We start from the raw sequence: 26,749 nt of genomic DNA, 5'->3' as shown, positions 1-26,749 counted from the left end.
CGTCTCCATGCCATAAGTACAAACAACACACCAAACCAAGCCTACTCCGGTGGAATCGCTAGCGGCGGTTGGACTCGCAATCCAAAGGTCGTCAGTTCAAACACGCGGGTGGAAGGTTCCTTGGAGTAGAAAGAGGTTTGGGTGCTCTCCCCATTCAAGCCTTCGGACTCCTAGGTTCGAGCAGAAACTTGCAATAGAGACCACAAAAGACCCGGGGGTCGTTAATGTGGATGGTTTGATTGATTGAACATTGTTTGTTTTGATGGGCGTAAATTGGTGTCCAGCGCGTTTGGATCTGTCAAACATTGACCAATCTGTTTCCCTTGACAATCTGTACTGAATACGTGTTGGTTAAGTATTAGCACAGAGACCCAGTTAACTCAATCGGAATTCGGAAACGGACAATTTCATAGCAAATTTTCTGAGCTTTTCAAAAAAAAATATTTTTAGGGGTGGTCACTCATGGTCACTATTTTTAAAAATCGAAAAACTGCAAATATTCCGTTAAAATCAAACTTTATATATTGAAAACGGAGCCCTTTATCAAAAAAATCAAAAAATCTAAAGTACTTTTCGATTGCAAATTCAATTAGCCCCGAGTTCATCCCCGCTACTGCAAGGGCCGACTCTCGCATTTCCCGACCCTGGACCTTGTCCGTGTAAAATTGCACCAAGAACGGTATGCGTATATGGTGGGCCCGACTCATCAACCGAATATTTTTTTTAACCTGTTTTTTGAATTTCATTCATTCATTCTTCTTCTTTTTATTTTTTTTTCCTTCTTCTTCTTTTTTTGACCTAAGCTCATCGGCGTACACCGGTCAGTGTATATGGGGCGTACGCTGGTACGCTGGTCATGCGCACTCGACGATGCATACTGCCACCATCACTGTCCCCATTACTTAGACGGTACATACTAAGAGGTGGATGGTCTGCGCACTTGACGCTGCATGCGTTGCCCACTTGTACCGTTCCCAGACTTAGTCAAATTTCCTACTTGAGGCAAACTTTTTTCTCTATGTAGGCGAACTTCGCCTACCATTAAATTAACTTTGCCTAAAGGTGGATGCCGATACCAGAGATCATCCGCGTACACCAGTAAGCATATACGGGGCGTACGCTGGTCATGATCACTTGAAGCTGCATGCGTTGTCTACTTGTACTGCGGACACATGTTCAATCCAAGCCAACTTTGCTTCTTAAGCCAACTTGGCTTAGCATCCCATAAGCGAATTTGGCTTAGCGACGTGCAAGCCAATTTGGCTTAACCACTTTACCACCGAAATGGTCACCGACTCAGTCAATGTACCGCGACCCATCCTCCAGTGTACAGTGTACGGTACACGTATATGAAGCGCACGCAGGTTTGCACACGGGACATATGTATGACGCTCTCGCAAGTCCGTCCGCGTGCCCGACTCTACTGGCACCATCCCATTCCCCGGAGAAAATTTTTTTTCAGTTTAGAGTGATCAGTGACGTTCGGCCTGCCTGAGCCGTTCGGAGACTGAGCCGATCAGAGAGAGAAGGAGAGTAGAAGCGAGAGTGTTCGGGAGCGAATGGTGAGAAAGTGACAAACAGTAGGAATTCATCAGGGCAGTATCGCGTCGTCTGCTATTTGTGCTCGCGAATGGAGTGGTTGATTTTGAACAATCAGGACCCTTGCGTGCAAGCCAATTTGGCTTAACCACTTTACCACCGAAATGGTCACCGACTCAGTCAATGTACCGCGACCCATCCTCCGCCGCGTCCGTACACAGTGTACGGTACACGTATATGAAGCGCACGCAGGTTTGCACACGGGACATATGTATGACGCTCTCGCAAGTCCGTCCGCGTGCCCGACTCTACTGGCACCATCCAATTCCCCGGACTTAGCAAAATTCACATGCCCAAGCCAAGCCAACTTTGCTTCTTAAGCCAACTTGGCTTAGCATCCCATAAGCGAATTTGGCTTAGCGACGTGCAAGCCAATTTGGCTTAACCACTTTACCACCGAAATGGTCACCGACTCAGTCAATGTACCGCGACCCATCCTCCGCCGCGTCCGTACACAGTGTACGGTACACGTATATGAAGCGCACGCAGGTTTGCACACGGGACATATGTATGACGCTCTCGCAAGTCCGTCCGCGTGCCCGACTCTACTGGCACCATCCCATTCCCCGGACTTAGCAAAATTCACATGCCCAAGCCAAGCCAACTTTGCTTCTTAAGCCAACTTGGCTTAGCATCTATAACAACTGGTGTTCACTCCCAGTCCATACTCGAAGTGAACTAACCTTGTACGAGATGTGCTTCCGGTGTCAGGGCGTACAAAACCGATGGGACTCTCCCTTAAAATACCCAGGTTCGGCGTGACGCTCGAAATTACTCAAAAACCAAGAAAACACTGCGAATGACTAAGGGAAACTATATTTATTCTTCGCGTAAGATCGACAGTTTTATTCCGGGGATCCCTTCCCACTTCCACTAGCTCACACGTCCCGTCCCACTTCCTTATAACTACTCCTACCTCACACGTCCTCTTCCTCTCTTCGCACTTCCGGTGCACTCGTTCGGGGCCCCGTTCTCGCCGCTCTGCCGTCGTCGCTGCTCCTTCCTGCTGTCGTCGACGCTCCTCCGGCGCTCTGCCAAGGGGGTGGCTTCTACGTCAGTCGGATGGACCCTCCGACGCTTCGGCTGCAGCCTTCAAGGACCCTCGCCTGCCGTCCGCGCCCTTCCTGTGCTTGGTGACGTGCAACAGGCTTCGACGGTGTCCGGGGACTCCGTCGGAACAGTCCGGGGTTAGGGTTCGCGGTTGAAACGGTAACGGCCTGGCGGTCGAACAATGTCCAGCGAGACGCTGACGGTTCGTACGGATGGTTCACCGGGCCGGATGTCGCACGGCCGGGGTGAAACCAAACGGTGTTCACGCAGTGAACAAAGGAACACAAAGGAACAAAGAGGGGTCCTGGATGTCCAAATCTCCTACGGGCAACTCCTGCTCTCTCGTCACGGCCACGGATGTAGCTCTTCCGGGCACTTCACAATCCTCCAAGGATTAACTTCTCCAACACTGGTCTTCGCGGGTAACGGTTGCACTTGCCGACAACCTTCCACTTCTCGATATCCGGACTTAATGACCGAGCAACGGTCGGGTCAAAATCCCGAACCCCTGACCTCTTACGCGCCAACCCATCTCCTCCTCATCCTGTCATCCTCAAGGATTACGCACATTCACCACCCCCAATGGCCGCCCATGCGATGATAAGCAGCAGCGCTCCTGGTGGTGACTAGCGGTAACGACGCACGGTGTGGGACTTCCAGCTTCGGGTTTCTTGCTTGCTGGGCGTCGTCCTGGTAACTTCCCATCGACAAACACAACGTCTTATTGGCACAATAATTTACATTTAAATAATTTAACACAAAATTCGCGACGAGTCACATCAATTATTGTACACAACACTCACACTGGTTACACATCCCATAAGCGAATTTGGCTTAGCGACGTGCAAGCCAATTTGGCTTAACCACTTTACCACCGAAATGGTCACCGACTCAGTCAATGTACCGCGACCCATCCTCCGCCGCGTCCGTACACAGGGTACGGTACACGTATATGAAACGCACGCATGTTTGCGCGCTCATCATAGCTCACTCGTTACGCTGCCCCGACTCAGACAACTGTGGGTACGTACTCATCTCACCTCAGCTCAGTGGTGCCTTCGCAGGCAAGAACACTTCCCCATTTCCGGGACTTAGACGAATTTTGAAACTTTTTCCATTTCATGGGTTGCATACATTTAGGGGCAACATTTTTCAAAGAGTATAACCCGGGTGTTTGTAAGAACCAGTACATAGGCTACTACAAACACCCGGGTATAACACCCCCCCTGACTATTCAACCACCACCTTGGAGGCTGAATAGTCAGAGTGTCATCAAGGATAGTAAAGCACACTCTAAGAGTACGGACATTATATAATATGTATTACTTATGAACCTAATCAACCTAGCTTGCCCTAGTTAGGTATGGGCTGTTTGTAATGTATCATACGAGCTTTTTCCTGAACCTTAGACGCAGTAAGCATCCACACTACACTACTCTTCTTAACGTGAAACACCTTCCCGTGGTCATCTCGTATCAGGTAGATGTGCTTATCGGACGTGCTGTTAGGCAGCGCGATCTGGCCCGAAAAGTTTGAAAACAGATGCTTAGCTTCATACACCTCCTGACCGGGTTCATGGTCTTCATGGTCCTCCGTGTCAGACTCACTATCGGAAACGATCAAGTCTTCCCAGTTCCGGTCCCCGAGGGCATGTACACTAAACTCGAAAGATTGTTCAGCCTGCAAGAGGCCAAGCTTGCCCAAGACCTCAGATGCCCTCCCCTCAGCACTGCTTAGTGCGGCTTTTATTTCAGCATCCGTCGGCAGTGTCGGTAGCACGGACACGTTGGTCGGACCCGTGTGACCAGGGAATCGAAACTTAATACGGTTACGGTGCTGAATTTGATGCAGCATGTGAGCTCGCCGCAGCTTTTCGCCGATTTTCTTGAAAGTGAGGTTCGTCTGGGTATGGTTCATTGTCGTCATCGATCGAAGATTCCGGAATGTCGCCTCGACGTCCTGACTGCCGAAACACCTCACTAAGAATTCCTCGGGTCGGCCACGATCGCGGCAGTCTCTTGCTGCCAGCACAAGGCTGTGAGTATTTATCTCAAGACAAGCGTACGTGTTTGCTGTCACACATTGGAAGCTGCTTGTTCTATTCTTCAATGTCCAGTTCCTCCACGCCCGCATGAAAAACAACGCCTCCCTGTGGAAATAAACGGTGTTTAATTTAAACCCAACAATTGTGCCATAGATTAACTGTACCAGAGCATTGAGATGGCTTCAATCGGCGCCAACGATACATCAGTATATGCTCGGTATATAGCGCTCATGTAGCGGAGCAGCACTACCGTGCCCTCGCTACCAGGCACTTGTTCCTCCAACAGGTTGATAACGGCTTCCTCCATTACTTTTTCCGTAGGTCGAAAGCTCATGAGGTCGGTCGGGTGAAGATCACCGTACGTGAGACCGTGTTTGTCCTTCGAAACCTTATCCAACAGGGCATCGAGGTGGGTAACGCTAGCCACCGATATACCAATCATTAACGCTCGTTTGCGATTGAACAACTTGCGCGCTAGTTTGTTCACTGTGTGCGTTATATCTTGGTACAGATAGGTGCGCTGAACAAGTTTTCAAAGAAATCTAACACCTAGCTCATCACACGGTACATCTGCCAATTGCATGATGCTGAGCATTGCCTTCAGGAGAGTTGGGTCCCCATCTGAAGCTATACCAAAAACGGTGATGCCATGCTTCTTCAGCAAGTCGATGGTGTGAAGCCAACGCTTGAGTACATCTGCATACGTAAAGCTGTTGTCCGTACCCATGTAGAACAGCACGTACGGGGCCGCATTTGGATCTAGAGGTACTGCTAGTTGAACGTATGCAGTGCTTGCCAGTCGGCAATTTTTCAACTTGTCAGCCATATCCTGCGCATTGCTGGCGTCAAAGTAGTTTCGTTTGGGAAGTCCCGTGTGGTCAAGCGGAGCTACTAGTCCAGTCAAAGTGTTTGTTCGCTCGTCGTACTGGGCACGCGGGGTAACCCTCGTCCCATCCTCCGCAAGCATCACCGTCAGCGGATAGCCGTTCTCGGTCAGGTAACGCTTCAGACCCGCCGCGTCGATCACCCCTGAAAAAATAGGAAGTTAATGAAGGTTTAAGATTAAACCAAACATTCTTACCATCTTTAATGTCCGTTGTATGTTTGTCCATGTGCCTTAGAAGGGTAGCTAGGCTTATGCCGGGAACATTCCCAACCATGAACTCATGATACTTCTTCCCAGCCATTATGTATCGATACAACGACATGTCCTTTTCTTCATCGGTGTAGTGTAACTTGCATGCACTCTTAAATGCGATGGTCTCATAGAGCTTAATCAGGTTATAAGCCTTGGAAGTTGCCACAGGACATTCGGCTGCACTGTCCCGTGGTTCTAGTTTCCCAACGTTTTGTTGTCACTCCTCAGAAAACGCCCACCCCGCAAGTGATGATGGTGACGGCTGCTACCTTCGCCGGCGTATTGATACTGATTGATCAAGTCTGCCACCGACTTTCTGCTCGGTTGACATACACCGCTACCAGCAGCTCCATCACCGCCAGCGCTAACAGGAGCTGCACCATCGTTACCGCTTTCCGCAGGTCCACCATCGCCACTGCTAACAACAGTTTCACCATCGACAATAGCAGCTGCACTACTGCCACCATCATTTGCAGCTTCCTCATTGCTACCGCTTCTCGAAGCTCCACCACTGCCATCGCCAACAGCTGCTTCGTCAACGCTATCGTTTCTCGAAGCTACACTACTGCCACCGCCAACATCAGCTTCCTCAACGCTTCCACTGCCACCACCAACAGCGCGATCCCCGTGAGCGCCATCTCCATCGCTATCCGTGTCCTCTTCTGAACTTAGACTTGCCAGTTCTTCTTCTCTTCTACGGACCACTCCCCGTAAATGTGTACGAACATGCTGGTAATAATTATTCGTAACCCAATTGCCACCAGAACGCTTGCACATGGGACGTGTTTTCTTGCATACTGCGCACGTAACACGTACTGTCGCTTGGTCCCCGGTGTCTACAAGTCTACGAAGTAGTCGGGGTCGACTCCACATTCCTCGTGCTGACGGTAGTAGTTGGCCAACTTCTCTAGAAGCATTTTCTTCGAATCGTCAGCAATAGGATTTACTTGGTCTGTACCAATTTCTTGGCACCGTCTCGCTAGTACCGGTGAGCCCTCGATGAATTGGCGTATCCCGTACTTTTGGATCAATTTGCCTACATTGTTGATCGAAACCTCTTCAGCGGCATGCAAACTGAATGTTGCCAGGTCGTTCTGTTGCCGGCCAAACACATCGTACTTTGACCTTGCGAGCCCTCGGCTTACGGCATCATCGAAAATTTCGACACCACTCTTTCTGATATCATCTTCGATGAGTTTCGGCCATTCCACACTTGCCTCAGCGATGACTTGCGATGCTGACAGGTCGAACATATCCAGCAAGGCCATGACTCGATGCGGCACGAGACCGATCACCTTCTGGACACGTTTCCAGAACCGCTCCTTTATCTGCCCCCTTTCTTCGGCATTCATCCTTGCTGCTATTGTGATAGTCAGTACAACGGCACTATTTTAGTCTGCAAGGAAAGGAGAAAGACGTTTGGTTAGCAAAGGCAGGCAATAAAATGGCAAGTTTAAATGCATTACAATGCATCCGAACACATCGGATGCATCTTTTATGAGCCACCCCCTGATTTTACATAAAAAATTGAGGTAAATTTTTTTTTGGTATAAATTTCCAATTTTCCAAAAATCACATTTTTTTCAAAAAATCATAACTCGGCCGCAGATTTTTTGACCATACTTCTCTATAGCTCAAAAGTTGCGGGGTTTTGTCCCCTAAAACATATAAAAAAAATCTCGAAAATCTAAAATTACGTATATTGGGAAATTGGGGTTTTGTGGACAAATGTTAATCTAGAAATGGCATTTTTTTTCAGTGTACCTATTTTCTCAATACACTCAAACCCCGGTGGTTTGACACCAACTGTTGTCAAACGAACGGGGTCACTTTTTAGCTTGACACCCCTTTTACACGGAGTTCACACACACTATCAAACGTTTGTTTTGATAGTGTGCGTGAGTGCCGTGTAAAAAGTGGCAGTTCGTCACTTTTTAGTTTGACTTTGACCAACCAACGGGGTACAAACTAAAAAAGTGTCGAAAAAGTGACCAACTACCGGGAGTTGAGTGTAGTCCTCAACAATACCTACAATTTTGCCGAAGACACCAAATTGATCAGAAAATTCACTCAAAAGTTTCAGCTGTTAAAAGATTTACGTACCATTTTTGTATGGACAGCTGCCAACATTGTATGGAGACTTGTATGGGTGAACCAATTACACAAAATGGTTTCTTTGGTCATAGGGAAGGCCCCACCAAAGTTTGAGCCAAATAAAAAAATACAAAAAATAAAAATGTTCGAAAACGGCCCATTTCGTAGATTTGCTCCCATATCAGGTAATCCTAGTCAGCCGAAAAAATAAGTTAAGAAAGTTTTTCTTTTTTTAAGAAAGGAAAAATCAGCTTATGCCAGCAGTTATCACAACCAAGAAGGTCATTTTAAAGTGAGGCCAATATTGACATTGTTTCGAAAATTTTATATCATTATGCCAATGACCGCCAATATGGGTCATTCCACCTGAAGTGTGCAAGAAAAAAAATGCAAATTTGAAAATTACCATCTCCGATTCTGCTCAAATTTGGCAGAGCTGTTGAGGCTATCAAAACATGTAAAAATGCCGAATTTCATCCAAATCGGACCACCTCCTCCATTTTTGTACCCTCCCAAAAAATCGACTTTTTGGCGATTTTTGAGCGAAACCCCTATCTTCAAACGACGACAACTCAGGAACAACAAATCTTAGAGGGTCGGTCTTAGACTCAATTTTGAAGGAACTTGGACGTAGAATCCATTTCCGTGATCAAAATTTAGATTAAAATATGTTTTCTACCTGTATTGCGCAATTGAAAACTTTAAATGGTCATATCTCAAAACAGCCCTATTTATTTTAATGATTTGACCTCACCATCGTGTTCCCCGGCCAATTTTACATAAGAATCACTTATCGACAGAAAGGAATATGTTTCGTTCCAAAGATATCGAATTTTAAAGTTTTAAGAATTTGGTGCGCTGATCAATAACTGCTACCTGGTTATTTATTGAAATAAGATTTCATCACCCAAATAATCATTAGCAAATTAGGCAAAATTGAATGTACACCACTGTAGGAAACTGCTGCATAATCTTAAATTAAAAAAACGTTACTTAATCCACCTTTAGGTGGTTGGTGCCTTCCTCACATTCATAAAATGAATACACTACACAGCGTATAAATAACACTTATTTTTATCAAAATATCTGAGATCAGGCCTAAAAAAAAAGTATTAAAAAAACTAAAGTACTTATAACTTTTGATAGGGTTGTCAGATCTTCAATATTTTGGGCTCGTTGGAAAGGCCTTTTGATTACCTATCCAACGATGGGTCGCATAATAGATCTGGACAACCTTTTCATCAAAATAGTTGAGATCCGGCCTCAAAAAATTGTATAAATAACACTTAAGTGCTCATAACTTTTGATGGGGTTGTCAGATCTTCAATCTTTTGGACGCGTTGGAAAGGTCTTTCAAATACCTTTCTAACAATATATAACATGACGGGTTTCTTACAAAAACCACCCTTTTTACAATCTTCCGAAGTTATGCTAAAACCGTTTTTTTAGCATAATTTTTGAAGTACTTTTCTAAACATCATAATATTAACTAGGGTCTTGTGGGACCCCAAGACGGGCCGAATGAGACCAAAACAGTCTAAATCGGTTCAGCCAGTCCGGAGATAAAACGAAGTTGACTTTATAGCTGTCGGCCACCATTGCTAGTACGATTCTATGACAATTTCCGGAATTCCATTTCCCGGAATGGACGTTTTCCGGAATGGACATTATCCGGAATGGACGTTTTCCGGAATGGACGATATCCGGAATGGACATTATCCGGAATGGACGTTATCCGGAATGAAATTTCCCGGAATGGACGTTTCCCGGAATGGACAATTCTCGGAAAAAATGAGTTTTTCATATTACCTGATTTGACAATGAATGTAATCTTGCCTACTCGATTACTTGTGGTTAAGAATTATTTAGTTTGTACCCCGTTGGTTTGACCTAGTCACATTGAAGGAACTCGATAGTTTGACAACAATATGAATGATATTTACATGAATAATAAGAAAGAAAGTAAAATGTTCGGACACGAACAATATAAGCAAGCGTTGACCATTGAACCAATACTTTTTACACCCAAAACTGGGCAGCAATGTCCGAGAAAACAATGGCCTCGAGTCGAGAGAATAGTGGTTCCATTCACGGACACAGAGAACACAGCTTGAGATGGGCGATAGAATTATTCTCTCGAGGTTCATTTTGCAAAAAAAGTTCACCCGTCAAACAAAAAACCAAAAGTGTCGACTACGGGAATCGAACCAGAGACCTTTGACCCAACGACTTAACTGCCTCGGCCACCACAGCTTGGTGACTAAGGTGTGGTCAGATGTCGATGTATGACACTTGTTGGAGATTTATTATTTCAATAGGGAGATGGCGTCGCTATTTTTAGACCATGTTTTCCACTTTTGCTCATCGAAACCGACTACTTTATCGACCTAATTTTGCTGGGCGAGATAGGACGCCGTCTATTTTTAGACGATGACTCAGCACTTTTACACTCTTGCGCTTAAAAAAACCAGGTGGCAGCACGATGTAACGCCACGTCCCTATTAACGAATGAACACTTTTTTCGATTTTGGCACTGATCCCTCAATAAATTTTGAGGGAACGATTCTCACGACTCTGAATTTTGGGTGTATTTATTTATTTATTCGTCAAACAAACGTAGACTACATTGACCGACCGAGCCACGTAGCCTGGTGGTAACGCTTCCGCCTCGTAAGCTTTACATCGGGGTTCAAATCCCGGCTCGGACCAACACAACTGGTGATCTTTTCCCTTCTGGATTCGATTGATTAGTAAAGGGAAGGTAGTGTATCGTCACAAACTGGACCTTATCACGACACCTTAGGGAGGCGACCTATGAAATGTTAACATTAACCTAAACATGTTAGCATTAGTTGAGTGAAAAACTGCCACTGAATACGCTTTGTAAATGCCGGCCCCGGTACTCTTCATGGGTGTTCCCCTCAGGAACTGGAAAAGATTTATTTAATTACTAATTACAGGTGAACATTATTTAAGTTATAAACTATCTTCTTTGGTTATAAAACTGTTTTTTCATAGCGGATTTAGTCATAGTAAAATCGATTGTGTCACTGTATTTGTTATATGTTTCCATCATTCTGTTGATAGGACCGTGCTTAGCATAGTCTGTTCTGTGGAACCGTAATGCTTTATTAACCACCACGAGATGTAACAATGTAGAACGATAGATATTAGACAAACACTAGATGTTTTTAACATTCTTTCAATGTAATGTTTTATAAGAATTTTCCCTTCTTTTGTTAATCAGTTGACTTTTGTGACTAAATTCTATCAAATTTTACCATAATGCAGAATGATTTTTTTCAAAGAAGGGAAAACCTCTATAAAATAAAAAGCTTTCATAAGATCAAAGTATAATTTGTTTTTTGTAGAGGTTTTCCCTTCTTTAAAAATACACGATTTTTCATCAAAGTAATGGAATTTTACATAAGAATTTTCTTTTTCTGTGAATTCTACTAAATTTTACCTAGTTTTTTGTTACAGAACCCTGCATTATAAAGCAGCATGTTTATTTTCAAAGAAGGGAAAACCTCTAAAAAATAAAAAGCTTTTCAAAAAATCATTGTATACACATTTTCTTGGGGTTTTCCCTTCTATAAAAATACACGATCTTTCATCAATGTGATTGGATTCCACGTAAGAGATTTTCCTTCTTGTGTTAATCGGTTGACTGCCAAATAAAGCAGAATGTTTGAAGAAGGGAAAACCTCAAGATAATTAGGTTTTACGCCGACTCGATTTGGAGGTTAGAAAGGAGTGCACTGTTTACATGGACTTAGCACAGTTCGATGCGGTCGTCGATTTTGTTCGGGGAAATTCGTCGACAATCGACGAAGACCATGTAAACAGTGCACACGAGCTGTCAAATGACGTCACGGTGTAAAACCTAATAGAAAGCTTTTCAGACAATCAAGGTATAACGTGTACTTTCTTTTTTCGTGTACTTTCTTGAAGTTTTCCCTTCATTAAAAATAAACATTCTGCTTTATAATAAAATTTGGTAGAATTTAGTCACAAAAGTCAACTGATATACACAAGAAGGGAAATCTCTTACACGAAATCCCATCACAATGATGAAAGACTGTTAATTTTTAAAGAAGGGAAAACCTTAGGGAAATACACATTATACTTTGATTTTCTGAAAGCTTTTTATTTTCTAGAGGTTTTCCCTTCTTTGAAAATAAACATCCTTCTTTATAGTGCAGAGTTCTGTAACGAAAAGCTAGGTAAAATTTAGTAGAATTAACAAAAAAAGAAATGGGAAATATACCCATTTTAATCACTCTAAGCCGTTCGACAAATTCTCATCACTTTTGCCGTTTTCCGCTAATAAATCAAAATGTTCAGATGTATCAACAATGGAGAGTTGCTTGCTCACTTTTATTTGAGCTATTTATTACTACTTAAACACTTTATGTAAGCTGTAATTAATGATCAAAGTACTGATAGGCCAATAATAGAAATAGGATGAAAAATGGTATAGTTCCCTTACTTTGATGAAAGATCTGTATTTTTTGAAAGAAGGGAAAACCTCAAGAAAATACACATTATACTTTGATCTTATGAAAGCTTTTATTTTCTATAGGTGTTCCCTTCTTTGAAAATAATCGTTCTGCTTTATGGTAAAATTTGGTAGAATTTAGTCACAAAAGTCAACTGATTAACAAAAGAAGGGAAAATTATTATATAACAACACGTTGAAAGAATGTTAAAAACATCTATTGTTTGTCTAATATCTATCGATCAACATTGTTACATCTCGTGGTGGTTAATAAAGTATTGGTTCAATAGTCAACTTGCTTGTTTCTATTGTTCGTGTCCGAACATTTTACTTTCTTTCTTATTATTCATGTATTTATCATTCATATTGTTGTCAAAATATCGAGTTCCTTCAATGTGACTAGGTCAAACCAACGGAGTACAAACTAAATAATTCTTAACCACAAGTAATCGAGTTGGCAAGATTCCATTAATTGTCAAATCAGGTAATATAAAAAACTCATTTTTCCGGGAAATGTCCATTCCGGGAAACGTCCATTCCGGGAAATTTCATTCCGGATAACGTCCATTCCGGATAATGTCCATTCCAGATATCGTCCATTCCGGAAAACGTCCATTCCGGATAATGTCCATTCCGGAAAACGTCCATTCCGGGAAATGGAATTCCGGAAATTGTCATAGAATCGTTTCTCTTCGGCAACATACCCGCGTGGCGAACAAGTGTCTTCCTTTTTATCTACAAGGACTTCGCCGCCCTGGACTCCTAAGTGTACGAGAGTATGGCACGGAGCGACGGCGCCGAATACCCATATTTACACAAAGAAATTTTAGAGCGCCCGCCGCGGGATTCGAACCAGCAACCTCTGGATTGTGAGTCCAGTGCGCTGTCCGATTGATCCACACGGGCGGGTGCATATTTTTGGGTGCACGGACTCACATCCAGACACACGCACAGACATTTGTTCAGAATTTGATTCTGAGTCGATAGGTATACGTGAAGGTGGGTCTAGGAGGTCGAATAAAGAAGTTCATTTTTCGAGTGATTTTATAGCCTTTCCTCATTGAGGTGAGGAAGGCAAAAAGTATACGGTGAATTTGTATGCTAGCCCACTGGACAGAGCAAGAACGACACGCAATACAGGGCAGAATGGAATTCCCGCAGAGATAGCAGAAAATTGATACATTATCGTGTTAAAAATTATGAATTACAATGAATAAACTCTCTTGAAGCATGAATAAGTCCTCCAGTCTCATTCACAGTTTCTTTATAAACAAAACTGAAACTCCCAGAATCGTGCGGCTAAACCCTACGGTTGACTGGAGCAGGATATGGACTAATATCTCAACAAGAAACATTAGTTCGGCAGTTCGGAGTGACCTGTACCTGTTGGTCAATGGAAAAACAGAACATCGCCAGCTTATGCATACCATTGGACGAGCGGATGGAGCATCTTGTCTCCATTGCGGGGCACTAGCTGAAACACTTGAACACAAATTCAGTACATGTCCACGAGTTGCAGCCGCGTGGGTTCATCTGAAGCGGGTGGCAGCGCCAATTCTCCAGCGAATGCGTGCACTAACCATCAATGACGCCCTGAAGCCAGAGCTTCACAACATCGGACCATCAAGGAGGAGAAAATTCCTTCATTTGATCAATGGCTACATCCATTTCATTGATACAGTCAATGGAAGAATCGATGTGAACGCTCTTGATTTTCATTTAAACTGCGAAGTTTGAACAATTATGTAGGTAATTCTTTTAAGCTGCAAAATAAACCAAATTTTACAAAAAAAAAATGAATTTAAGACCGACCCTCTAAGATGTGCTCCATACAAAAAAGTTTTTTTTTTGTATGGACAATTGTCCACGAGGGGGGGGGGTTGTGGTTTTCCAAAAAAGTGTCTACGTGGTTTGTGGATGGTCCCTTATGCCAAACGTCCATTATGCCAAACGTCCATTATGCCAAACGGCGTTATGCCAAACGGCATTATGTCAAATAACTTTATGCCAACCCGAGCAGGGGTAAATAACACGGGAATACCAAATTTTGGTATTACTTGATCAAATGACAGGGACCAAAATGTGCCCTTGGTTGCCCAGTAATAGATGGTAAAATACCATGAAATCATACCAAAACCTTGTATGTGGAAGGGCACAACAATACCAAACCATGTTATTCCAAGGGTAAAATAAAACCACAAAATAAAACCATTTCAATACCAAATTGAGTACTTCTGGATTTTTTAACATTGCTTAAATACCAAAACTTGGTATTGCCATAGTTTTATTTTGAAGGTATTCTTGGACCCTTGGAAAATCAGACTTTGGTATTCCTGTGGTATTCCACATACATGATTTTGATATGATTTCATGGTATTTTACCATCAATTACTGGGCATCCAAGGGCACATTTTGGTCGCTTGTATTTGCCCAAGCAATACCAAAATTTTGTATTTGCATGCCAGTTTTTAGTGCAGCAGTTGCAGTTAGTGAAAAAACGGAAATGATTCATATGCAACAGCCAAATCTACTCATCTGATGATTCCATGTTGTTCTTCAAAAATTCAAAAATTCAAAAATTCAAAAATTCAAAAATTCAAAAATTCAAAAATTTAAAAATTTTAAAATTTAAAAATTCAAAAATTTAAAAATTCAAAAATTCAAAAATTCAAAAATTCAAAAATTTAAAAATTCTAAAATTCTAAAATTCTAAAATTCTAAAATTCTAAAATTCTAAAATTCTAAAATTCTAAAATTCTAAAATTCTAAAATTCTAAAATTCTAAAATTCTAAAATTCTAAAATTCTAAAATTCTAAAATTCTAAAATTCTAAAATTCTAAAATTCTAAAATTCTAAAATTCTAAAATTCTAAAATTCTAAAATTCTAAAATTCTAAAATTCTAAAATTCTAAAATTCTAAAATTCTAAAATTCTAAAATTCTAAAATTCTAAAATTCTAAAATTCTAAAATTCTAAAATTCTAAAATTCTAAAATTCTAAAATTCTAAAATTCTAAAATTCTAAAATTCTAAAATTCTAAAATTCTAAAATTCTAAAATTCTAAAATTCTAAAATTCTAAAATTCTAAAATTCTAAAATTCTAAAATTCTAAAATTCTAAAATTCTAAAATTCTAAAATTCTAAAATTCTAAAATTCTAAAATTCTAAAATTCTAAAATTCTAAAATTCTAAAATTCTAAAATTCTAAAATTCTAAAATTCTAAAATTCTAAAATTCTAAAATTCTAAAATTCTAAAATTCTAAAATTCTAAAATTCTAAAATTCTAAAATTCTAAAATTCTAAAATTCTAAAATTCTAAAATTCTAAAATTCTAAAATTCTAAAATTCTAAAATTCTAAAATTCTAAAATTCTAAAATTCTAAAATTCTAAAATTCTAAAATTCTAAAATTCTAAAATTCTAAAATTCTAAAATTCTAAAATTCTAAAATTCTAAAATTCTAAAATTCTAAAATTCTAAAATTCTAAAATTCTAAAATTCTAAAATTCTAAAATTCTAAAATTCTAAAATTCTAAAATTCTAAAATTCTAAAATTCTAAAATTCTAAAATTCTAAAATTCTAAAATTCTAAAATTCTAAAATTCTAAAATTCTAAAATTCTAAAATTCTAAAATTCTAAAATTCTAAAATTCTAAAATTCTAAAATTCTAAAATTCTAAAATTCTAAAATTCTAAAATTCTAAAATTCTAAAATTCTAAAATTCTAAAATTCTAAAATTCTAAAATTCTAAAATTCTAAAATTCTAAAATTCTAAAATTCTAAAATTCTAAAATTCTAAAATTCTAAAATTCTAAAATTCTAAAATTCTAAAATTCTAAAATTCTAAAATTCTAAAATTCTAAAATTCTAAAATTCTAAAATTCTAAAATTCTAAAATTCTAAAATTCTAAAATTCTAAAATTCTAAAATTCTAAAATTCTAAAATTCTAAAATTCTAAAATTCTAAAATTCTAAAATCACCTCCGTGTACGCACGAGTGCAAGCAGCAGTCAAGTGCTCAGTGCTCCATCGTTTTTTCGAAATTTCTTCGCCGTAATTTACCGGGATTAGCCGCGAGTTTGCTCCTGCAGCATGCCAAGGGCCGGCCGTGGCCGTGGCAGTTCGAGTGCGGCCTCGAAAAACCTGCGAAGTTCGTCTACCGGCCGTGTGCAAAAAGGTAAACAACCCAACGCCGCGTCGTCCGCCATCGCGCCGGGGAGTGTGTGCGCCAAAGGATTCGACCCCAAGTTATTACACGCTAATTACCGCGTCCAGGATCGCAGCCCTATTAGGCTCCGTTCAGCTACTTCCGGCAATCCGTCGACCGATGGCGCTTCAACATCCGCCAACATTCCCACCAGTAACAAGTTCGCGAGACTGAGTGACGAGGAAAGCAACAACAACAACACCGACGGTAGCACTACCGACGACGACGACGACGATGGTCGTACACGGAAGAAAGTGATTTCGCCAAAAAAAGTAATTACTCCAAAGGAACGACGACCACCACCAATTTTCGTTTTGGACACGTTGGCGGACGATGTTGACGAGCAGCTGGAAGGCCTCGTGTACTGCCTCAAAATAGGTAAATCGTCAGTGCAAGTGTTCACATTTGACCAAAAGAACTTCGACCTGGTTGTGGAGAAATTGAAGCGTAAAAACTTCAAATTCTACACATTCGACCCCGTGCAGAAGACCGCTGTTAAGATCGTCTTGCAGGGGTACCAAGACCGCCCGACCTCCGTCCTCAAGGAGCACCTCTCGGGTGTCGGAATAACGCCGCGAGACATAAAAGTCCTCTCGCGGAAGACAACAGTCACAGGTACACACACACTGTACCTGTTGTACTTCGATCGCGGCACCGTCAAACTTCAAGACCTGCGGCGGACTAAGGCGTTGGACGGTTTTTGGGTAAACTGGCGGTTTTACTCAAAAAATCCGACGGACGCAGCGCAATGTCACCGATGCCAGAAATTCGGCCACGGCTCGCGGAACTGCAACCTCCGGCCCCGCTGCGTGAAGTGCGGTGAGTCACACCTCTCGGAGGTGTGCGCACTGCCACGAAAGGCGGACTTGGGGGAAAATGCAGAACAAACCAAGCCGCGCGTAAAGTGCGCGAACTGCGGCGGTAACCATACCGGTAATTACCGCGGATGCGTCGCGCGGAAGTCCTACCTCGAGGAGCAGGAAAAGAGGAAGAAGAAAGCAGCAGCGTCCCACCCTCCTCAGCGAAGTGCGAGCGCAGCCGTTCCTGCAGCTGGCCAGCGTACGGTTCCAGCGGACAACCCAGCGTTCCCTCCTGGATGGGGGCGGTCGTTTGCGAGCGTGGTCGCTGCCGGTAGCGGCGATGCGACCCAGCAAGGAGTCACCGGGGAAGATCTCTTCACCCTGCCGGAGTTCTTTGCTCTCGCGGGGGAGATGATGACGCGGTTTCGGACCTGCCGTAACAAGGCGGAGCAATTTCTGGCCCTCGGGGAGCTGATGATTAAGCACATCTATAAAGGATAAAAAAATGTGACCTAGTTTTAAGCTTTCTCTATTTCTATCCCCTTTCCCTTGCAATTTTAGTAAGTTTTTTTTTCTTATCTTTTTCTTACTTTCGGTAACCCCTTAACTACAAGCAACAATTGTTCCAAAATGGATTATGATGTAACACACAGCTGAAAGGAACTCCAAAACTCTGTTATGTATTTCAAAAGAACTTATTGTATATTGATAATTCACCAATAAAACCGAATTGAATTGAAAAAAATTAAAATTCTAAAATTCTAAAATTCTAAAATTCTAAAATTCTAAAATTCTAAAAATTCTAAAATTCTAAAATTCTAAAATTCTAAAATTCTAAAATTCTAAAATTCTAAAATTCTAAAATTCTAAAATTCTAAAATTCTAAAATTCTAAAATTCTAAAATTCTAAAATTCTAAAATTCTAAAATTCTAAAATTCTAAAATTCTAAAATTCTAAAATTCTAAAATTCTAAAATTCTAAAATTCTAAAATTCTAAAATTCTAAAATTCTAAAATTCTAAAATTCTAAAATTCTAAAATTCTAAAATTCTAAAATTCTAAAATTCTAAAATTCTAAAATTCTAAAATTCTAAAATTCTAAAATTCTAAAATTCTAAAATTCTAAAATTCTAAAATTCTAAAATTCTAAAATTCTAAAATTCTAAAATTCTAAAATTCTAAAATTCTAAAATTCTAAAATTCTAAAATTCTAAAATTCTAAAATTCTAAAATTCTAAAATTCTAAAATTCTAAAATTCTAAAATTCTAAAATTCTAAAATTCTAAAATTCTAAAATTCTAAAATTCTAAAATTCTAAAATTCTAAAATTCTAAAATTCTAAAATTCTAAAATTCTAAAATTCTAAAATTCTAAAATTCTAAAATTCTAAAATTCTAAAATTCTAAAATTCTAAAATTCTAAAATTCTAAAATTCTAAAATTCTAAAATTCTAAAATTCTAAAATTCTAAAATTCTAAAATTCTAAAATTCTAAAATTCTAAAATTCTAAAATTCTAAAATTCTAAAATTCTAAAATTCTAAAATTCTAAAATTCTAAAATTCTAAAATTCTAAAATTCTAAAATTCTAAAATTCTAAAATTCTAAAATTCTAAAATTCTAAAATTCTAAAATTCTAAAATTCTAAAATTCTAAAATTCTAAAATTCTAAAATTCTAAAATTCTAAAATTCTAAAATTCTAAAATTCTAAAATTCTAAAATTCTAAAATTCTAAAATTCTAAATTCTAAAATTCTAAAATTCTAAAATTCTAAAATTCTAAAATTCTAAAATTCTAAAATTCTAAAATTCTAAAATTCTAAAATTCTAAAATTCTAAAATTCTAAAATTCTAAAATTCTAAAATTCTAAAATTCTAAAATTCTAAAATTCTAAAATTCTAAAATTCTAAAATTCTAAAATTCTAAAATTCTAAAATTCTAAAATTCTAAAATTCTAAAATTCTAAAATTCTAAAATTCTAAAATTCTAAAATTCTAAAATTCTAAAATTCTAAAATTCTAAAATTCTAAAATTCTAAAATTCTAAAATTCTAAAATTCTAAAATTCTAAAATTCTAAAATTCTAAAATTCTAAAATTCTAAAATTCTAAAATTCTAAAATTCTAAAATTCTAAAATTCTAAAATTCTAAAATTCTAAAATTCTAAAATTCTAAAATTCTAAAATTCTAAAATTCTAAAATTCTAAAATTCTAAAATTCTAAAATTCTAAAATTCTAAAATTCTAAAATTCTAAAATTCTAAAATTCTAAAATTCTAAAATTCTAAAATTCTAAAATTCTAAAATTCTAAAATTCTAAAATTCTAAAATTCTAAAATTCTAAAATTCTAAAATTCTAAAATTCTAAAATTCTAAAATTCTAAAATTCTAAAATTCTAAAATTCTAAATTCTAAAATTCTAAAATTCTAAAATTCTAAAATTCTAAAATTCTAAAATTCTAAAATTCTAAAATTCTAAAATTCTAAAATTCTAAAATTCTAAAATTCTAAATTCTAAAATTCTAAAATTCTAAAATTCTAAAATTCTAAAATTCTAAAATTCTAAAATTCTAAAATTCTAAAATTCTAAAATTCTAAAATTCTAAAATTCTAAAATTCTAAAATTCTAAAATTCTAAAATTCTAAAATTCTAAAATTCTAAAATTCTAAAATTCTAAAATTCTAAAATTCTAAAATTCTAAAATTCTAAAATTCTAAAATTCTAAAATTCTAAAATTCTAAAATTCTAAAATTCTAAAATTCTAAAATTCTAAAATTCTAAAATTCTAAAATTCTAAAATTCTAAAATTCTAAAATTCTAAAATTCTAAAATTCTAAAATTCTAAAATTCTAAAATTCTAAAATTCTAAAATTCTAAAATTCTAAAATTCTAAAATTCTAAAATTCTAAAATTCTAAAATTCTAAAATTCTAAAATTCTAAAATTCTAAAATTCTAAAATTCTAAAATTCTAAAATTCTAAAATTCTAAAATTCTAAAATTCTAAAATTCTAAAATTCTAAAATTCTAAAATTCTAAAATTCTAAAATTCTAAATTCTAAAATTCTAAAATTCTAAAATTCTAAAATTCTAAAATTCTAAAATTCTAAAATTCTAAAATTCTAAAATTCTAAAATTCTAAAATTCTAAAATTCTAAAATTCTAAAATTCTAAAATTCTAAAATTCTAAAATTCTAAAATTCTAAAATTCTAAAATTCTAAAATTCTAAAATTCTAAAATTCTAAAATTCTAAAATTCTAAAATTCTAAAATTCTAAAATTCTAAAATTCTAAAATTCTAAAATTCTAAAATTCTAAAATTCTAAAATTCTAAAATTCTAAAATTCTAAAATTCTAAAATTCTAAAATTCTAAATTCTAAAATTCTAAAATTCTAAAATTCTAAAATTCTAAAATTCTAAAATTCTAAAATTCTAAAATTCTAAAATTCTAAAATTCTAAAATTCTAAAATTCTAAAATTCTAAAATTCTAAAATTCTAAAATTCTAAAATTCTAAATTCTAAATTCTAAAATTCTAAAATTCTAAAATTCTAAAATTCTAAAATTCTAAAATTCTAAAATTCTAAAATTCTAAAATTCTAAAATTCTAAAATTCTAAAATTCTAAAATTCTAAAATTCTAAAATTCTAAAATTCTAAAATTCTAAAATTCTAAAATTCTAAAATTCTAAAATTCTAAAATTCTAAAATTCTAAAATTCTAAAATTCTAAAATTCTAAAATTCTAAAATTCTAAAATTCTAAAATTCTAAAATTCTAAAATTCTAAAATTCTAAAATTCTAAAATTCTAAAATTCTAAAATTCTAAAATTCTAAAATTCTAAAATTCTAAAATTCTAAAATTCTAAATTCTAAAATTCTAAAATTCTAAAATTCTAAAATTCTAAAATTCTAAAATTCTAAATTCTAAAATTCTAAAATTCTAAAATTCTAAAATTCTAAAATTCTAAAATTCTAAAATTCTAAAATTCTAAAATTCTAAAATTCTAAAATTCTAAAATTCTAAAATTCTAAAATTCTAAAATTCTAAAATTCTAAAATTCTAAAATTCTAAATTCTAAAATTCTAAAATTCTAAAATTCTAAAATTCTAAAATTCTAAAATTCTAAAATTCTAAAATTCTAAAATTCTAAAATTCTAAAATTCTAAAATTCTAAAATTCTAAAATTCTAAAATTATAAAATTCTAAAATTCTAAAATTCTAAAATTCTAAAATTCTAAAATTCTAAAATTCTAAAATTCTAAAATTCTAAAAATTCTAAAATTCTAAAATTCTAAAATTCTAAAATTCTAAAATTCTAAAATTCTAAAATTCTAAAATTCTAAAATTCTAAAATTCTAAAATTCTAAAATTCTAAAATTCTAAAATTCTAAAATTCTAAAATTCTAAAATTCTAAAATTCTAAAATTCTAAATTCTAAAATTCTAAAATTCTAAAATTCTAAAATTCTAAAATTCTAAAATTCTAAAATTCTAAAATTCTAAAATTCTAAAATTCTAAAATTCTAAAATTCTAAAATTCTAAAATTCTAAAATTCTAAAATTCTAAAATTCTAAAATTCTAAAATTCTAAAATTCTAAAATTCTAAAATTCTAAAATTCTAAAATTCTAAAATTCTAAAATTCTAAAATTCTAAAATTCTAAAATTCTAAAATTCTAAAATTCTAAAATTCTAAAATTCTAAAATTCTAAAATTCTAAAATTCTAAAATTCTAAAATTCTAAAATTCTAAAATTCTAAAATTCTAAAATTCTAAAATTCTAAAATTCTAAAATTCTAAAATTCTAAAATTCTAAAATTCTAAAATTCTAAAATTCTAAAATTCTAAAATTCTAAAATTCTAAAATTCTAAAATTCTAAAATTCTAAAATTCTAAAATTCTAAAATTCTAAAATTCTAAAATTCTAAAATTCTAAAATTCTAAAATTCTAAATTCTAAAATTCTAAATTCTAAAATTCTAAATTCTAAAATTCTAAATTCTAAAATTCTAAATTCTAAAATTTTAAATTCTAAAATTCTAGATTTCTAAATTCTAAAATTCTAAATTCTAAAATTCTAAAATTCTAAAATTCTAAAATTCTAAAATTCTAAAATTCTAAAATTCTAAAATTCTAAAATTCTAAAATTCTAAAATTCTAAAATTCTAAAATTCTAAAATTCTAAAATTCTAAAATTCTAAAATTCTAAAATTCTAAAATTCTAAAATTCTAAAATTCTAAAATTCTAAAATTCTAAAATTCTAAAATTCTAAAATTCTAAAATTCTAAAATTCTAAAATTCTAAAATTCTAAAATTCTCAAATTATAAAATTCTAAAATTCTAAAATTCTAAAATTCTAAAATTCTAAAATTCTAAATTCTAAAATTCTAAAATTCTAAAATTCTAAAATTCTAAAATTCTAAAATTCTAAAATTCTAAAATTCTAAAATTCTAAAATTCTAAAATTCTAAAATTCTAAAATTCTAAAATTCTAAAATTCTAAAATTCTAAAATTCTAAAATTCTAAAATTCTAAATTCTAAAATTCTAAAATTCTAAAATTCTAAAATTCTAAAATTCTAAAATTCTAAAATTCTAAAATTCTAAAATTCTAAAATTCTAAAATTCTAAAATTCTAAAATTCTAAAATTCTAAAATTCTAAAATTCTAAAATTCTAAAATTCTAAAATTCTAAAATTCTAAAATTCTAAAATTCTAAAATTCTAAAATTCTAAAATTCTAAAATTCTAAAATTCTAAAATTCTAAAATTCTAAAATTCTAAAATTCTAAAATTCTAAAATTCTAAAATTCTAAAATTCTAAAATTCTAAAATTCTAAAATTCTAAAATTCTAAAATTCTAAAATTCTAAATTCTAAAATTCTAAAATTCTAAAATTCTAAAATTCTAAAATTCTAAAATTCTAAAATTCTAAAATTCTAAAATTCTAAAATTCTAAAATTCTAAAATTCTAAAATTCTAAAATTCTAAAATTCTAAAATTCTAAAATTCTAAAATTCTAAAATTCTAAAATTCTAAAATTCTAAAATTCTAAAATTCTAAAATTCTAAAATTCTAAAATTCTAAAATTCTAAAATTCTAAAATTCTAAAATTCTAAAATTCTAAAATTCTAAAATTCTAAAATTCTAAAATTCTAAAATTCTAAAATTCTAAAATTCTAAAATTCTAAAATTCTAAAATTCTAAAATTCTAAAATTCTAAAATTCTAAAATTCTAAAATTCTAAAATTCTAAAATTCTAAAATTCTAAAATTCTAAAATTCTAAAATTCTAAAATTCTAAAATTCTAAAATTCTAAAATTCTAAAATTCTAAAATTCTAAAATTCTAAAATTCTAAAATTCTAAAATTCTAAAATTCTAAAATTCTAAAATTCTAAAATTCTAAAATTCTAAAATTCTAAAATTCTAAAATTCTAAAATTCTAAAATTCTAAAATTCTAAAATTCTAAAATTCTAAAATTCTAAAATTCTAAAATTCTAAAATTCTAAAATTCTAAAATTCTAAAATTCTAAAATTCTAAAATTCTAAAATTCTAAATTCTAAAATTCTAAAATTCTAAAATTCTAAAATTCTAAAATTCTAAAATTCTAAAATTCTAAAATTCTAAAATTCTAAAATTCTAAAATTCTAAAATTCTAAAATTCTAAAATTCTAAAATTCTAAAATTCTAAAATTCTAAAATTCTAAAATTCTAAAATTCTAAAATTCTAAAATTCTAAAATTCTAAAATTCTAAAATTCTAAAATTCTAAAATTCTAAAATTCTAAAATTCTAAAATTCTAAAATTCTAAAATTCTAAAATTCTAAAATTCTAAAATTCTAAAATTCTAAAATTCTAAAATTCTAAAATTCTAAAATTCTAAAATTCTAAAATTCTAAAATTCTAAAATTCTAAAATTCTAAAATTCTAAAATTCTAAAATTCTAAAATTCTAAAATTCTAAAATTCTAAAATTCTAAAATTCTAAAATTCTAAAATTCTAAAATTCTAAAATTCTAAAATTCTAAAATTCTAAAATTCTAAAATTCTAAAATTCTAAAATTCTAAAATTCTAAAATTCTAAAATTCTAAAATTCTAAAATTCTAAAATTCTAAAATTCTAAAATTCTAAAATTCTAAAATTCTAAAATTCTAAAATTCTAAAATTCTAAAATTCTAAAATTCTAAAATTCTAAAATTCTAAAATTCTAAATTCTAAAATTCTAAAATTCTAAAATTCTAAAATTCTAAAATTCTAAAATTCTAAAATTCTAAAATTCTAAAATTCTAAAATTCTAAAATTCTAAAATTCTAAAATTCTAAAATTCTAAAATTCTAAAATTCTAAAATTCTAAAATTCTAAAATTCTAAAATTCTAAAATTCTAAAATTCTAAAATTCTAAAATTCTAAAATTCTAAAATTCTAAAATTCTAAAATTCTAAAATTCTAAAATTCTAAAATTCTAAAATTCTAAAATTCTAAAATTCTAAAATTCTAAAATTCTAAAATTCTAAAATTCTAAAATTCTAAAATTCTAAAATTCTAAAATTCTAAAATTCTAAAATTCTAAAATTCTAAAATTCTAAAATTCTAAAATTCTAAAATTCTAAAATTCTAAAATTCTAAAATTCTAAAATTCTGCACGATAAACATCCGCCTGCGTCGGACACTCAAATTTACCAGATTATTTTCCAAGTGGGCACCAGCTGTGTTGGTCCGAGCCGGGATTTGAACCCCGATCTACCGCTTACGAGGCGGAAGCATTACCACTGGGCTACGTGGATCGGTAATGTTAGATACATATTATGTATCATAATATGTATCAATAAACATGTACCATCGAGCGCCGACAGATTTTTTTAAAATATTAATGAACTTTATAAGTTATCAAATAAAACAAAGAAAATTTTCATCATCATTTCATCAAGACCATCGAAGATATTATTTTGTATATGTTTGTAATTGACTGTTGAAATAAAACAGTATAACCTATTTGAATATAAGAATTTGATCAAAGCCAATTCTAGGATAGGTAGAATAGTAATAGTTTATTGTCTAATTTTTACAAAAATAATATTTGTAATTTGTTTGTTGTGATTCTACTAATTTTAAACTTAAATATGATTCCAACCTGTTGTAAGATCGTTCAGATCGTTATTTTAAAACATATAACTCTGCAAAAAATTCCAAACGTTCTTTGAAACAAGCTGGACTATACACTGTGCAAAACTTCCACAACGTATCGAGCTGTCAAAGCTGCAACATGGAGTTAAACCGTTAAACTTTCTGTGCAGTTGCTGTAAAATTTACCATGGCACTTCGGAAAGTTTAACTCGAGGGGTGAGACACATCTTATATTTTTTTTTTCTTAGCTAATTAGCAACGATTTTTGCCTATTACACGGGAAGGAGTTCCATCTAAAATTTAACAATTCAAATTAGCTGGCTTTAAATTGGTGAAACAGTGATTTTTTTGGTTGAATTAGCTAAAATAACAGGTAAATTTACTAACTTGGGATTGGTGAAACAGCTAACCCTGATTGCTGATTTGCTATCCAAAATTGACAGCCCAAATATAAATGACAGGAATGATTTTACCAAAAATAATGGTGTTTCAGCACAATTCTGCGTACTTTTACCAAACAAACTAGCTGGACTAGTTTGTTTGACGACAGCATGGATATTTTTTGACAGATCATCAGTTCGAGACCAAAACAAAGCAAGAGAACGTCTCGTAGCGTGTTTGATCCTGATTGAGCCGCTCAGTTCGCGGAGTTTTGTAATGATTCTGCGTTTGAAAGTTGAAATTGCAAGTGCAAAAGGTGGTAGAATGCGTTAGTGATTGAATTAAAAGCCAGAAAGACTTTCTACGGGCTGACACTGTCGGCTTTTATTTTCACCAGGTTTGATGTCCGAGGCATAAAACCTTGTTAGAACCTATTAATTAGCTTTTGCTTGTTGGTTGCGGTAAATGCCCAAATATAGCTGTTAACGCACATCGTAGCGGATGTGGTCCTGTGTGTCGGGGGTGAAACTTAGTGATCCGGTAAGCAAAAACGCGCGATAACTTGGGACGACTTTATTGCACAAAAGGGTACTAAATCAGGGTTAGAACAACGGTTTATTCTTTAGTACTTAACTTGCCCCTGAGGAGGGGTGACTGTCCCGGTCGACCATCTGGTCAGAAATAATTGGTCTAGATTCTTGGGGTTCTGAGCAAGCTATGCTCCTAGACCGGGAAGACTCAACAAAACATTATGGCACATGTACTAAAACAACTACAAACATACAACAGAAAAGTACATGAATTTCAACTGT

At 34.0% G+C, this 26,749-nt stretch overlaps 3 protein-coding genes across 6 annotated transcripts in view; all 3 read right to left on the bottom strand.

Annotated features, from left to right (window-relative positions):
- Positions 1–25,749, bottom strand: part of LOC128092492 (sideroflexin-2) — a 154,370-nt gene extending 128,621 nt beyond the window's left edge. For 3 of the 4 annotated variants that reach the window (XM_052706389.1, XM_052706390.1, XM_052706392.1), the window contains exon 1: positions 25,564–25,720. The gene's annotated coding sequence lies outside the window, so the exon portion shown is untranslated. Of the gene's footprint in view, positions 1–25,563 lie in introns of all 4 variants that reach the window. The other variant, XM_052706394.1, reaches the window with a different exon arrangement.
- Positions 1,865–4,789, bottom strand: LOC120430601 (uncharacterized). Its single transcript, XM_039595704.2, has one exon. It carries the CDS (start codon positions 4,780–4,782, stop codon positions 4,003–4,005), a length of 780 nt encoding a protein of 259 aa, XP_039451638.1. The 5' UTR covers positions 4,783–4,789; the 3' UTR covers positions 1,865–4,002.
- Positions 4,848–15,055, bottom strand: LOC120430602 (uncharacterized). Its single transcript, XM_039595706.2, is given in 4 exon segments — positions 4,848–5,722; positions 5,775–6,026; positions 6,101–6,670; positions 6,673–15,055. Coding segments are annotated over 4 exon segments (2,208 nt in total). The 5' UTR covers positions 7,184–15,055.
- Positions 25,750–26,749: the final 1,000 nt, after the last annotated feature.

Source organism: Culex pipiens, chromosome 1 (genome assembly GCF_016801865.2).
Source record: "Culex pipiens pallens isolate TS chromosome 1, TS_CPP_V2, whole genome shotgun sequence".
Lineage (NCBI taxonomy): Eukaryota > Metazoa > Arthropoda > Insecta > Diptera > Culicidae > Culex > Culex pipiens.
The sequence above is the reverse complement of the archived record's forward strand: the minus strand, read 5'-3'. Positions and strand labels throughout refer to the sequence as shown.

Bases quoted from the DNA above. Each gene is read 5' to 3' on its own strand.
- LOC120430601 (XM_039595704.2), bottom strand. From the start codon at position 4,782: ATGCGGGCGTGGAGGAACTGGACATTGAAGAATAGAACAAGCAGCTTC.